The sequence below is a fragment of the Chinchilla lanigera genome, unplaced genomic scaffold (genome assembly GCF_000276665.1).
Source record: "Chinchilla lanigera isolate Chin_1 unplaced genomic scaffold, ChiLan1.0 scaffold00023, whole genome shotgun sequence".
NCBI classification, from domain to species: Eukaryota; Metazoa; Chordata; class Mammalia; order Rodentia; family Chinchillidae; genus Chinchilla; species Chinchilla lanigera.
This window is the reverse complement of record NW_004955424.1, coordinates 16,404,755-16,418,317: the sequence shown is the minus strand read 5'-3', so window position 1 is coordinate 16,418,317 and position 13,563 is coordinate 16,404,755. Positions and strand designations below refer to the sequence as shown.

The 13,563-nt window shown below is 34.2% G+C and overlaps 1 protein-coding gene across 6 annotated transcripts in view; it reads left to right on the top strand.

Annotated features, from left to right (window-relative positions):
- The window catches only part of Aplf (aprataxin and PNKP like factor), a 110,529-nt gene that overhangs the window by 30,757 nt on the left and 66,209 nt on the right, over positions 1-13,563 (top strand). For 5 of the 6 annotated variants that reach the window (XM_013514729.1, XM_005385664.2, XM_013514727.1 and 2 more), the window contains exon 3: positions 9,691-9,863. The exons of the other annotated variant lie outside the window; for it this stretch is intronic. In XM_013514729.1, coding sequence (XP_013370183.1) covers positions 9,691-9,863 — 173 coding nt within the window. The remainder of the gene's footprint in view (positions 1-9,690; positions 9,864-13,563) is intronic. 6 annotated transcript variants of the gene reach the window in all.

Genomic DNA, 13,563 nt, shown 5'->3' with positions numbered 1-13,563 from the left:
AAAAAGAGTGTGGGAAAGGTTAATAAGAGAGTGGAAAAGGTTTATAGGAACATGGGAAAGGTTTATAAAGCTTAAAATATATGTAAATAATAAAATAAATATAATGCTGCTACTTCACAGATTTGTGTACAGGAGTGCTATTGATTTTTCAGTGTTGACTTTGTATCCAGCAGTGCTACTGAATTTGTTTATTCATTCTAGTAGTCTTTTGCTGGAGTTTTTGGGCTCTTCCATGTACAGTATCATGTCATCTGTGAATAATGATTCTTAACATTAACAAGGAACCAGGAAATAACAATTCAAAGGTGCAAGATGAGGCAAAGAAAAATAGTATAAGACTGATAGATAGGTGTCAGCAAAACAACATGGGTAAATATGGATAGCATAAGACTATTTGCAGAAGTAGTAGCAGAAAGCTTACTAAGCATGGAAGAAGAATGTGACATATAGGTAAGTAAAGCATACAGAACATCTAAGTGCATTTGTTCACAAATTTAGTTCAGTTCTATTATTTTTTTGCTGATTTTTTGTCTAGTTGATCTATCTCTTTGTGATAATGTGATGTTAAATCCCTCATTACAATTGTGTTATTGCTGATTTGATTTTTCATGACATGAGTCTCTGGAATGTAAATCCCACAATAGGTGAGGGGTCACTGTATTCCAATTTTCTGTCAAGTTTTTATTATAAGTGAGTGTTGGACTTTGTCAAAAGCTTTTTCTGCATGTATTGAGATGATCATTTGATTTTTTTTGTCTTTGGCTCTGTTGATATGGTATATTACACTGAGTGATTTGTGTATATTGAACCATCCCTGTATAGCTGGGATGAATACCACTTGGTCATGGTGTATGGTCTTCTTGATGATTTGCTGCATGCTGTTTGCTAGTATTTTACTGACTACTTTCATCTATGTTCATTAGGGAGATTGACCTGTAGTTCTCTTTTTGGTTGGGTCTTTCTCTGGTTTTGGTATCAGGGTAATACTTACCTCCAGGAATGAGTTAGGGATAATTGCTTCCCCTTCAATTTCATTAAAGAATTTGAGAAGAATTGGTGTTAAATTTTCTCTAAATTTCTTGTAGAATTCACCTGTGAATCAGTCCATCAGGACTTGTGCTTTTCTTTGTTGGTTAGTTTTTAATTACATTTTCAATTTCATTTTCTTTTTTTTGTTATTCAGAATTTTTATATCTTCCTGATTCAGCTTTGGTAATTCATATGTATCTAGGAATCTTTACATTTCTTCTGTGTTTTCCATCCTGTGAGAGTGAAGATTTTTGAAGTAGGTATTGATGATCTTCTGAATTACTGTAGAATCTGTGGTGATTTCACTCTTTTCATTCCTTATTGCATCAATTTGAGTTTTTTCTTTCCTTTTTTTTGATAAGGTTGGCTAGAGGTTATCAAGTTTACTTATTCTTTCAAAGAACCAATTCTTTGATTCATTAATTCTTTGTATTGTTTTCTTACTCTCCATTACCTTAATTTCTGCTCTTATCTTTATAATTTTTCTGCATTCTTTGGGCTTTGGGCTTGACTTGCTCTTCTTTTTCTAGGTTGTTTATCTGTGCTCATTCTGTTTTCCTGATGTGGGAATTCACCACTATAAGTTTCCCTCTTAGGAATGCTTTCTTTGCATGTCATAGGTTCTGGTGAGTTATATCTACATTTTCATTTAATTGTAACTATTGTTTAATATTGTCTTTAATTTTATCTGTGATCCATTGGTTGTTCAGGAGGGTGTTATTTAATTTCCATGTGTTTATGGAGTTTTTGCAGTTTCTTTTGTCAGTAATTTCTAATTTCATTGTACTATGGTCAGATAATATGTATGGGATAATTTCATTTCTTTTGCATTTACTTAAGCATGTCCTATGTGCTAGTATATGGTCTGTTTTGGAGAACAACCCATGTGCAGCTGAGAAGAATGTGTATTCTGAGGTTGTTGGGTGGAACACTCTGTAAAGGCCTGCTAAGTCCATTTGTTCACAAATTTAATTTAGTTCTATTATTTCTTTGCTGATTTTTTGTCTAGTTGATCTATCTCTTTGTGATAATGTGATGTTAAATCCCCCATTACAGTTGTGTTATTGCTGATTTGATTTTTCGTGTCTGTTAATATCTTCTATAGCTGTGTGCTCCTGTATTTGGTGCAGATATGTTTATGATTGTTATCTCTTCTTTGTAGTTTTCCCCTAACCAGTATGTAGTGACCTTCTTTATCTCTTTTGATCAGTCTTGGTTTGAAATTCACATTGTCTGTAAATAGAATAGCTACCCTTGCTTTTTTGGGGGGTTCTTGTCTCATGGAGTATTGTTTTCCATTCTTTAACTTTCATTCAATGAATTTCCTTTTGAGTTAAAGTGTGTTTCTTGGGTATAGCATATTGTTGGATTTCTGTTTCTTGATCCATTCTGCCAGTCTGATTGTTTTGATTAGTGAATTGAGGCCGTTTAGATTGATGGTTATAATTGATATGTACTGGTTTATCTTTATCGTGTTATTTTCTTATTGTTGGTTCCCTACATTTCTCCTCTGTTTAATTGCTTGCTTTGCTTGGTGATTCGTTTGTATTGTTATTCTTGAAGTTGTGGTCACTTTTATCTCTTTCTAGAATACCTTGCAGTACTCTTTATAAGATTGGTTTGGTGGTCATGAGTTTCATTAGTTTTTTTTGTCATGAAAATATCTTCTTGCTCCATTAGTTCTGAAAGATAGTTTTGCAGGGCACATCAATATGGATTGGAAGTTGTGTTCTTTCATGACCTGAATACTTCACTCCAAGCTCTTCTTTACTTGATGGTTTGTGTTGAGAAATCTGCCAGGATTTTGGTGGGCTTTCCTTTATAGGTGATCTGTTTGTTTTCTCTAACAACTTTTAATATTCTGTTCTTTTGCTGAATTTCTGGAATCTTGATTATTATGTGACTTAAGTATAGATTTATTTTGGTATGGCTAATTGGAGTTCTGTATGCTTTACTTACTTGTGTGTCAGATTCTTATTCCGTGCTTGGTAAGTTTTCTGCTACTACTTCTGCAAATAGTTTTATGTTGTCCATATTTACCCCTGCTCTTTTGTTGATACCTATAGTCTTTTACTATTTTTCTTTGCCTCATCTTGCACCTATGAATTCTTATTTCCTGGTTCCTTGTTAATTTTAAGAGATCTTTCCTTTTGCAATTACTAGCTGCAATGCTCTCTTTAAGGTGTGAAAGTCTATCTTCAGTTTGTTCAAGCGGGTTGCCAGTTTTCCATGGAATTTTTTTGTTTTTATTTTGAAGAGTCAAAGAAGGATAATATAATAATGGGGGGGGGCTTACCAAATTAAAGACAAAGTGGTAGGAAATTATCAATGGTTATTGTTTTACATATTGTTATCTACAAGATAGTTTCTCAGGAAAACAAATAGACAAATAATAGTGAGTTACAGACAAAAGAGGTAGGAGATTATCAATAGTTGTTGTACTATACTTTGGTATCTTCAAAGTGGCTTCTAAAGAAAATAAATAGAGCTATACATGAGTGACCTATTAAATAATCATTAACTTTTCTCAATGGTTGTTGTAGGAAACACATAATAATAGACATGCATCCATTTTCGAAATAGGATAGGAACAATATAAACATTGCAGAGTTATGGATAGATTAGTAGGAAAATATCAATGGCTGCTGTAATACATGGTGGTATCTTCAAAGTCCATGGAATTTTTAATTTCCTGGATATCTGTTTGAATCTGTTTCGTGCATTCTGATTTTTCCTATATTGTTCATTCAATGTTTCCATCATTTTTCTATGCTTCTGTCTCTTTTTATTTAATTCTCGTTTAGATGTCCTGAGCAATTCTCTCATTATCGTTGTTATTTCTTTTTTTACCTGATAGATTATTTCTGATCTGATTTCTTCTGTGGCCTGATGGAGTTGTTTCTTTACTTCAGTTGCTATGATTTCAGAAATTTCAAGCGTGTGACTTCGAGGTTCTTCTATGCTAATGTCTCCTGCACTTGTTCTGAGTTGGCTCGAGGTTTGAGATTGCATTTTGCTCCTTTACTTTGACATTTTTGAAGCTTCCAAAGTTTACCAGCGCTCAGCATCGCTCTTGTAATAGTGGAGGGGCAGTTGCAGTCCTGTAGTTTCCCGGGGCTCAGCATCACTCCTGAAATTGTGTTGAGGGCAGAGGCGGCTCACTGAGGCTCCCGGAGTTCACTGGGGTGCAGGGTTGTGCCCATCATGGTGGGGCATGGGGCACAGCTCACTGAGGACCCTGAAGCTTTCCAGGGCTCAGTGTCAGTCCTTGGAGGTTGGGACAGGGTGTGGCTTACCGAGTTTCATGAAGCTGTGCAGGGCTCAGTGTTGCTGCCACAGGGGTAGCAGGGCGAGGCAGTGGCTCACTGAGGCTCCCAAAGCTGTTTGGGGTTCAGCACTGCTTCCATGCCTGTGGGGTGCGGGGTGCAGGGTGAGGCTAAGGGAGCTTTCCGATGATGTCTGGGGCCCAACATGGCTTCTGCGATGGTGGGGGTTCGGGGCACAGTTTACAGAGCTTTCTGAAGCTGTTGGGCTCAGTGCCGTTCCTGAGCTTGTCCCAAAATTTTTAATTTGAAAGTTTCTGTTGAGGTCTAAAATTTTAATTTCTTGCTTTGTAGTTTAAATACTGGCGATTTGTTGGGACAGTCAGTTTCTGACAGTGTACTACATGGTTATCTCTTGTAAAATCTCTTGTGTAGGAGAATAAAGAATGGGTATGAGGGTCCACTTATTTTGAACGAGATACTGTGGTCATGAAAATATTGTTATGAGACTAAATTCATTAATTTATAACATTTTAAAACCAATTTTAATTTTCATAGTTTATATATAAGTTCCTATTGGATCATTAGTTCTTTTTATGCAGGTATTATTTCTTTTTATTATTCTATATTGAACTGTTCCCAAATTTGAAAAGTATCTTTTTAATTCTAATATTGGAAAAATTTTAAATAGGGCTGAATTCACTCTGTCTCAACCCTGAATAAGACAAGATTTGTATTTCATTTTCATTTGACATTGTTTTAGTCTTGGAAAAGTGTTAATATTTATAGGTAGTGTTCCTTGGGAGTGCTTTTATTTACCATCAGTTACTCATCTCTTGATCCTTTCAGACTATTATTCTTGTTAGATGAGGCTTACAGAATCATAAACTCCTTGAATATAGTCATTGGTTTTTGGATTCTGAATATTTAGCATAATGCCTGTCATGCAGTAGAAGCTTAATTAATGTTAAGTTAATTCTGCAATGAGAACTATACGTGACATTTCTGGGAGTGGGGATATCATGGATTTTTACAGAGGTGTGTAATTTTGTAGTATTCAATTTCTAAAACGCTTCTAATGAATTACTGTGTCCTAAAATAAAGAAGTTTGTGTTTTCTCTTAAGCACATTGAGAGAAAGGATACAGAGGTCTCTAAATTCCTGTTGTACCTTTTCTGAAAGAACACATTATTTTAGATTTACCTTACTTAAAATAGCAATTGTGGCAGATAATAAGCCTGGCCCCTCATATGAAAGATCTATGACTTAATACTGACTTTCTGCATGATTTAGATTCACCCCTCCACAATCTGTGTTAATGAAAGGAAAAATTTATAGTTGGTACTTTATTTTTTGATAAGTAGATCTTTTAAAAAGCCCTTGATGTTTTGTTTTCTAGTTTATTTTTATACTGAAGCAAAGTGTCAGCTGTCATAATAATAGATTCATAGACTTTTCTGGATTTGTATCTTTTATGTTTAAATTCTACTGATAATTATATATGCAAATATCAGAGAAAATAAACCAGTAAACAACTAGTACTTTTATTCTACTTATAATATCTTGATTAATATCCTAGTATGGGCTTTCCCCCAAAACCCCAAAACAGAAACTTTGCACATTTATTTGTGAGGGCACTTACCAACTGAATTATGAAGAGCTGAATAAATGTGACCATCCATTCTATATCCTGTATACCTCAAAATATGTTTAGATTTTTTTTCTGCCTTCCTTCAGCTTGGAAATCCAAACTCACCATCAAATAAACACAATTTAGACAGTGATGTTGAATACAGTTAAAACAATTACTAATCTGTACTTTTAATTGGATGAATTTCTGCTTTTACCTCCCTCTAATATTTCTTCTTTAAAAAAATGCCTTAGCTTTCTAGCAGTTCTTTGAAACAGTGGAGGAGGAGATGATGTTAGTTTATGAGGAGATCATATTACTTTTTTCATATGTTTTTTAACTTGATCTTCAGTCTAATAGCAGGGAAAACGCATTATAAAGGCAAACTGATGATATTTTGTATAAATGACTATATTACGAGTGGGTAGTTATGTTCTCAGGGTGAATTTATAGCCATCAATGCTTTTATTTCATTTAATAAAATCTTACTCATTTTGGTTTTTGAATGGTTTAGGAGATAGTTCTATTACAACATATGAATAGCATTTTTTTGCCTTTTGGTGTTGATCTTCAGAATGTACACCTCTGTATTTTTTTTTCTGCTTCATAAAATTCTTGAGTTGTGATTGTTTTTCTTCCTAAGAAGTTATGAGTAAATTGGTATAATATCTATCAAAACCTATAATGTCCTTTCCTCAACTCATTTGGTAAAAAAAAATTAAAAATGTTTTATAAATTAAAGAGAAAAAAACCACTGAAAAGAAAGGAGCCTCCTTTTTGGGTACATATCAATCTTTCTTTAATATTTAATGGCAGCTGCAAGAGAAAGCTATAGAAAATTGATTTGTATTTTAGTTCCAGTTCTTCTGGGTTAATGCATCCTTTGCATTACTTTGTAAGTTATAGCATAATCTATTTAAGTTTGCATTTATACTCCCTCAGTTATGTTAAAAGGTATGCATCAACAATGTGTCTCTCATATAGGCAGTATATATCTTTTATTCACTGTGGGTTTGGATTGGGCAATATTTTACCTGCCCTTCTTTTGAATAAAAATTAAACTCATCTCTCTGAAGAAACTGGGCATTGTACAATCTCTTTTGGTCTCGGGAAGACTTTTTTTTTTTTTTTTGGTTTTTCTCTGGTACCGGGAACTGAACTCACGACCTTGCGCATGCCAGGCAGGCGCTTTTGCCGCTGAGCTAAATCCCCAGCCCCAGGAAGACTTTGAGTATTGAGAAAAATCTTTAAGTGCACTTGGTGCTGGTTTTGGGAAGGGTTGGGAAGATTTTTAGTCATATATATTTTAAAGTATGGTTAAATATCTTTTTCTTTTTATAATTAAATATTGCTATGTGTATATCTATATATATAAGCATGCTTGTATTTGGTTTAATAAGTTGGTGTATATTCTTTAAGGTGTTGTCAATTTTGGTCTTACTTACAAATGTATTGGTATAAAATATTGTATTATTTTGAAAAGTGTTGTGTTATGTATAGTATTTGTCTTATTCCTATTTTTATGTTTTCTCTTTTTGCTTATTTGTTTGTGTGTGTGTGTGTGTGTGTGTGTGTGTGTTTGGTACTGGGCATCGAACTCAGGACCTCATACTTGGCAGGCAGGCACTGTGCATTGGGCTATATTTTTGCATATAGCAGCAATATAACCCAGCCCTCTTCTTGCATATTAATATTGCTATATTTTCTCCTCTTTAAAACTTTTATGGACTTAATGTATAGGTGGCACTTTTATTGGAATATAGTTTGACATAGTTTTTTTAAAACTTATTTAATGAGTAAATGTACTTAGGGTAAGTTAAAGTATCAAATATTGAACTTCCTTGGAATTTCAGTTTTGCTTTTACTTCTGGGATCTCCTGTACAAACAGTTTAAGGAAAAGGAAAAGATCATTAAGGAGCATTGGTTTACTTTTTTCTGTGTGGCTGGTTTTACTAACAGCCTTATATTTTAGCCACATATACTTTAAATGTGAAATGCTTTCAGCTAAGGAAAAAACTTTTTGTCTTTGGGTTTGTGATGGCTTTGTAAGCAAATGTAGTTTCCTTTCTTAAGTATTTTACCTTATCTACTCTTACAATTTTAGCTTATCTACTCTGTATTTATTTAATTTCTTATTTTGTAGGATTAAGACAGGGCTGGAGATATAGCTCGGGGCACAGCGCCTGCCTGGCAAGCTCAAGGTCCTGAGTTTGAGTCTTGGTACCAAAGAAAAGATTAAGACTGTGTCAATATATGTTATTGAGAAACTCATCTGAATCTTTAAAATACTCATGACTAAACACATGTTCTTATTTTAGCCTACAATAAGAAGCAAACCTCATTTGAGGAATCCTAAAGGTTCAGTCAGAAACCATGTATATTCTTGTTTTGACTTTTGCCTCATCCATTAACCCAGCATGCCTGGCTTTGCTAACCTTGACACACTCGAGGACAGGGAGCCTTCACTTAATAGGGACGATTCCCAAGTGAGCAGTGTGTACGAGCGTAGAACCTGCTGATATGTCAGGTCCTTGTTACACTTACTTCCCATGAGCATTCTAAGATAAGTGAGGAGTGGCTGCTAACATAGTGAAGGGTTTCTAAGCATTAAGTATAAACTATATATTGGTTCTTAAAAACCCAACATTCTTAACACTTAGGAATGCAGTTTTGCATAAATTACTCTGCATCTCTATTCTAAAACAGCCGTGTCTATACCCATATTTCATAAAATGACTCTGACCAATAAAATAATGACCTACCACATTTGTATTGCTTGTTGTTTAATTTTTATCTGTTCCTTTTATTATCATGTTTTATCTTATTGGCTTCTTGTCCCAGATTTAAAGTATAGTGTGATGTCTCCAGAAAAAGTCTCATTTAAACTGATGAACTAGAGGGAAGGGTGGCAGGGGAAGTTGCTCTATATTTGATTCTATTAGAAAACAATAATCTGTGTTTCTGTAGTTTGCTTTGTCATATGCTAAACTTATTTATTTTAAAAACCCAGTAATACTGATGAGAAAAAGCTATCTGGCCTACGGAAATAGCCAATTTCAGCTTGATTCTATTTGGGAGTTTTAAAGTGCCTGTCAAAGAGTTTTTTTGTTTTCTTTTTTTTGAGGCAATTCTCATTATCTTTGTTAACATGGGGACAGTGAATGGGAAACATAATTCACAGTAGTGAGTACAGCAATAGTTTTGACTGGGATACATTTATTACTTCTGATTTGAATGTTTATGATCTTCATAATAAGAGTTCATGCTAGATTTCTGGGCAACTAGAAAGAAAGCTAAAAAGAATTCCTTTCTTATAACTTATCATTTTTTTTGTTTTGTTTTGTTTTTTTGGGTTTTTCTCCGGTACCGGGAACCGAACTCACGGCCTTGCACTTGCCAGGCAGGTGCTTTTGCTGCTGAGCTAAGTCCCCAGCCCCCCTTTCTTATAACTTATCATTTTTAAGCTGTATTAAAAATGTATATTCCTTATCTTCAGTGTTTAGTTGTCTAATGAAGCAAAATAAAGGTATCTTTTAGTCAGTTAATTGATAACTGCTTTTTTTCAATTTCTGAAGAAACTAGTATAGCTTTTTTTCCTCATTATGAGTAAATAATAATGGTATTGATAGTTACCAGTTTATTAAACTTTTAAGTGTGTTTAAATATAAATCATTTTGATACCAAATTCTGGATCAGTTCATATAAAGTTGTATTTTTACCATAATTTTGAGTTATGACATCACTGTATTTTCTTTTTTATTTGTTAGATACACACAAATCCATGTTTTTATCGGTCTTCTGAGACTAGCCGGCTCTTACCAATGAAGACAAATCTTTGGCACTGGTTGAATCCTGGAGATAGTTTTTCTTTGTTAGTTGACAAATACATTTTCTGTGTTGTCTCGACACACTCTGAAATGGAACTAGAATGTACCTTAAGGTAAGGTTGTCTGGGAAAGTGAGGTAATAATGATAGTATTTGTAATCTGATAACAACATTACAAGTGCTTTGATAGAAACTATTCAAGAATTAAACTGTATTGGAGCTACTGCAGTTGTGCATGTGTGTGTGTGTGTGTGTGTGTGTGTGTGTGTACTTGCGTATGTATATTTCTGGAAAACATTTGACTTTGGAAACTTGTTATGCCTCAGTAGTGATTGTTCTCATATGTGTTATTTTTTACCTTTGTATTTTTTATCCAAGATAGAAATTAGGATAGTAACCAGGGTAATTAATTTGAAATTGACTACATCTTCCTCATTTTTAAAAAAACCTTTAAAAATTTTATTAAGATACTATTAACTTCTGACTTAGACCACATTTATATAAGTATTCTTACAAAAATAACAGAAAGTACAGATTGGAAATCTGAAGAAAATAATAAGCGTATTTATTCTGCTGAAAATTTAAAATGCACATAGTAGTTTTTTGAGCAAATCATTTCAGAATTACTTGCTTTGTTTCAGATTTTAAATTATAGAGTACATAAACTACACCTGGAGAAGTAGATGGACAAAATTACACAGAGTATATTTTCTCATTGCAATGATATTAACTCAGAAATCAATAACATTAAAATTTCTATAAATCTTAACATTTTGAAGTTAACACACTTTTAAGTAAGTTCTGGGTCAAAGAGAAATCACAAGGGAAATTAGAAAACATTTTGTATAGATGAACACTGAAAACAACATAAAATTGGTGAGATGTAGGTAAATTAGTACTCAGATGGAAATTTATAGCTGAATGCCTTTATGAGAAAAGAAGAAAGAACCAATGACCCTGCATCTAGTTTAAGAAGATAGACATAGCCGGATAGGGGAGTACAACCCTGTAATTCTAGCACGCTGGGAGGCTGAGGCAGGAAAATCAGAAGTTTGAGCCCAGCCCAATAAAAATAAATAATAAAAAAGGGGTGAGACTGTAACTTACTGTGAAGGCCTTGGGTTCAATCTCCTATACTGGGGAAAAAAGGACAAAAAAAAGGAGCAAATTAATCCTAAAGTAAACAGAAAAAAGAGATATAAGCAAAACTGAAAGTCAGTGAAATAGGAAAATAGATCAGCAAAGCCATTAAGGTGATTCTTTGAAAAGGTTAATGAAATCGGTGAGATCTTAATAAGTCTTTCCAAGGGGGGAAAGTGTGGGAAAACACATATCAAGAATGGAAGAGAGGAAATCATTACTGATACCATAGGTTTTAAAAGAATAGTGCAGAAATATTATTTAAAACTGTGCCAATAAATTTGATGTCTTGAGCAAATGGATATGTCTTGAAAAATATAACATCAAAATAGATACAAGATGTTGAAATTTGATGAATCCTATACCCATTAAGAAGTTGAATTAAGAATTTCCCACAAGAAACTTCACTAGCAAACTCTGTTAAACTTACAAGGAAGAAATAATACCAGTGTTACTTTTTCTCCCTCAAGTAGAAATATATAGACTTTCTAACTCATTTTATCAAGCTTCCGTAATTTTGACACCAGAATCAAACAAGACTTTATGAGGAAAAGAAAAACAAAACTACAGACCAGTATTCCTCATAACATAATATTTACAAGTCAAATCCATCAGCATATAAAAAGTATAATATGCTAAGACCAAGTGAGGCTTGTCCCAAGTGTTACCATGGGTGGTGGGGCCCCAGGACAGATTTCCAGGTTTTTTTTTACAATGAACAGAGAATTAGACATGGCACACAATGGTAAGGAAGAAGCAGCTAAGTTTAAGGAACCTTAAATGTGAATGTATGCTCAGAGTGAGTGGGCTTATGCTGGCAGAAAGGAAAATGGCACGAGCACAGAATATGCTGGGCTAAAGAATTTGAAATGTTATGCTGGGGCTAGGGCACCTCTCATTGATTGACATCATGACTGACCGTGCTGATTTTGTCATCTGTGTCTACTGTGCATGTGTTTCCCGTAATTCACTGTTACAATTGGATGTATGAGATACTGTCCATATGTGTGAACCTTTAATGAGCTCCAAGTAAAGAAAGGACCTTGTAGGTCATGGGCAGGTCTAGCACCTTGCATTCCAGTTTAGAATTTGGGCAATTTCCGGGAGTCTTTGTTATTTTTATCTCTGCATCCAGGCAACGGACCTTAGGAGAAAGGTGTGTGTTTGGGGGGAGGGGGGCAGTGTCAGGTGAGTGGAGGGGAATGGTCCCATAGCCCTTATTGTACTATCTGTATTATAAGGAACACAAAGTTGGTTTATCATACAAAAGCCAGTCAAGGCAATTCATTATAACAGATAAAGCACTATCATTTCAGTGGATGCTCAAAAGTAATTTTGACGGTACTCAACATCTGTTCAAAAATACTGAGAAAACTAGAGAAAAAAAGGAACCTTCCATCCTGTAAAAAAACTTAATAGTTAAAATCTGAAAGTTCTTCCCCTATTATTGGGAACAAGACCAAAATAAAGTGCATCTGATTGGAAAGGAATTAAAACTGTTTATTTGCAGATGATATGATTTTGTACTTAGAAAAACTTTGAGGAATCTACCAAAAAACAAGCAGGTCAGAAAATATTTCTTACTGGATGATTTCATTTATGTTAAATTCTATATTAAGGAAGTTAATCTATAGTAATAGAAATTTAATCAAAGTTTATTTCAAGGGACTGAGTAGGAGGAGACACATGGAAACGTGCTGTGGTGATAGACCTATTCTGTGTCTCAGTGAAGTCGCAAGTTGCCTGGGCATATGTACTTGTGAAAACTGATGAAATTGCACACTTACGATATGTACATTTCAGTGTGTGTGTGTATATATATGTATATATAAATTTTAGATTTTTAAGATTTTTAAGTTGGTGAATAAAAAGTTATGTCAGGAAAGGTTTTTTTAAATTTTAGGTAATTGAAACTTGGTAATTGTTATCACTTGGATTACAAATCCTTTTTCTCTTATCATACAGGAAAAATTATGTTTTTTTTTTATTGAGACAAAGTTTCACTATTTAGTTCAGGCTAGCCTTGAATTTGTGGAAATCTTCTTGCCTTTGCCTCTCCAGTGCTGGGACTACAGGCCTGCGCCACCACACCCAGCTATGCTATCTTAAACTAGCTGTTGAAATGAGAAATGTAGAACTATTTTGTGATAAACTTCCAAAGTTGAATGAAACACTTTAAAAATGTTATAGATCTCTATAAAAAAAAGTATGGCCACTGATTGATAATTTGTTTAAAGTATTACTAGTTGAGTATCCTATCTGAAATGGCTTGGGATCACAAATGTTTTAAATTTTGGAGTGTTGGATTTTTGAATGTTTGTATAGACTTTACTGGTTTACTAATCCAAAAGTCTGAAATCTGAAATACAGGCATTTCTGATTTTCAGATTACAGATGTTCAACCTTGTTATAGTCAGGGTATTCAAAGGAATGGATTTAATACAGGGCACATGGATTTAATATAGGATTATTTTATAATATTCACCCAAAGAGTCAAATGCAGAAGAGTGCAGGAAATCTGTCTATGCACTAGAAACCCAAAGAATACAGATGAGGGCCTGGATCCTGTGGCAATGTCCTGCATGAGCCCGGCTGAAGAAATAGAGCCCATGGCAATGTCCTCCGTGAGTCCAACTGGAGGCCTAGAGCCCATGACAATGTCTCATGCAAGTCT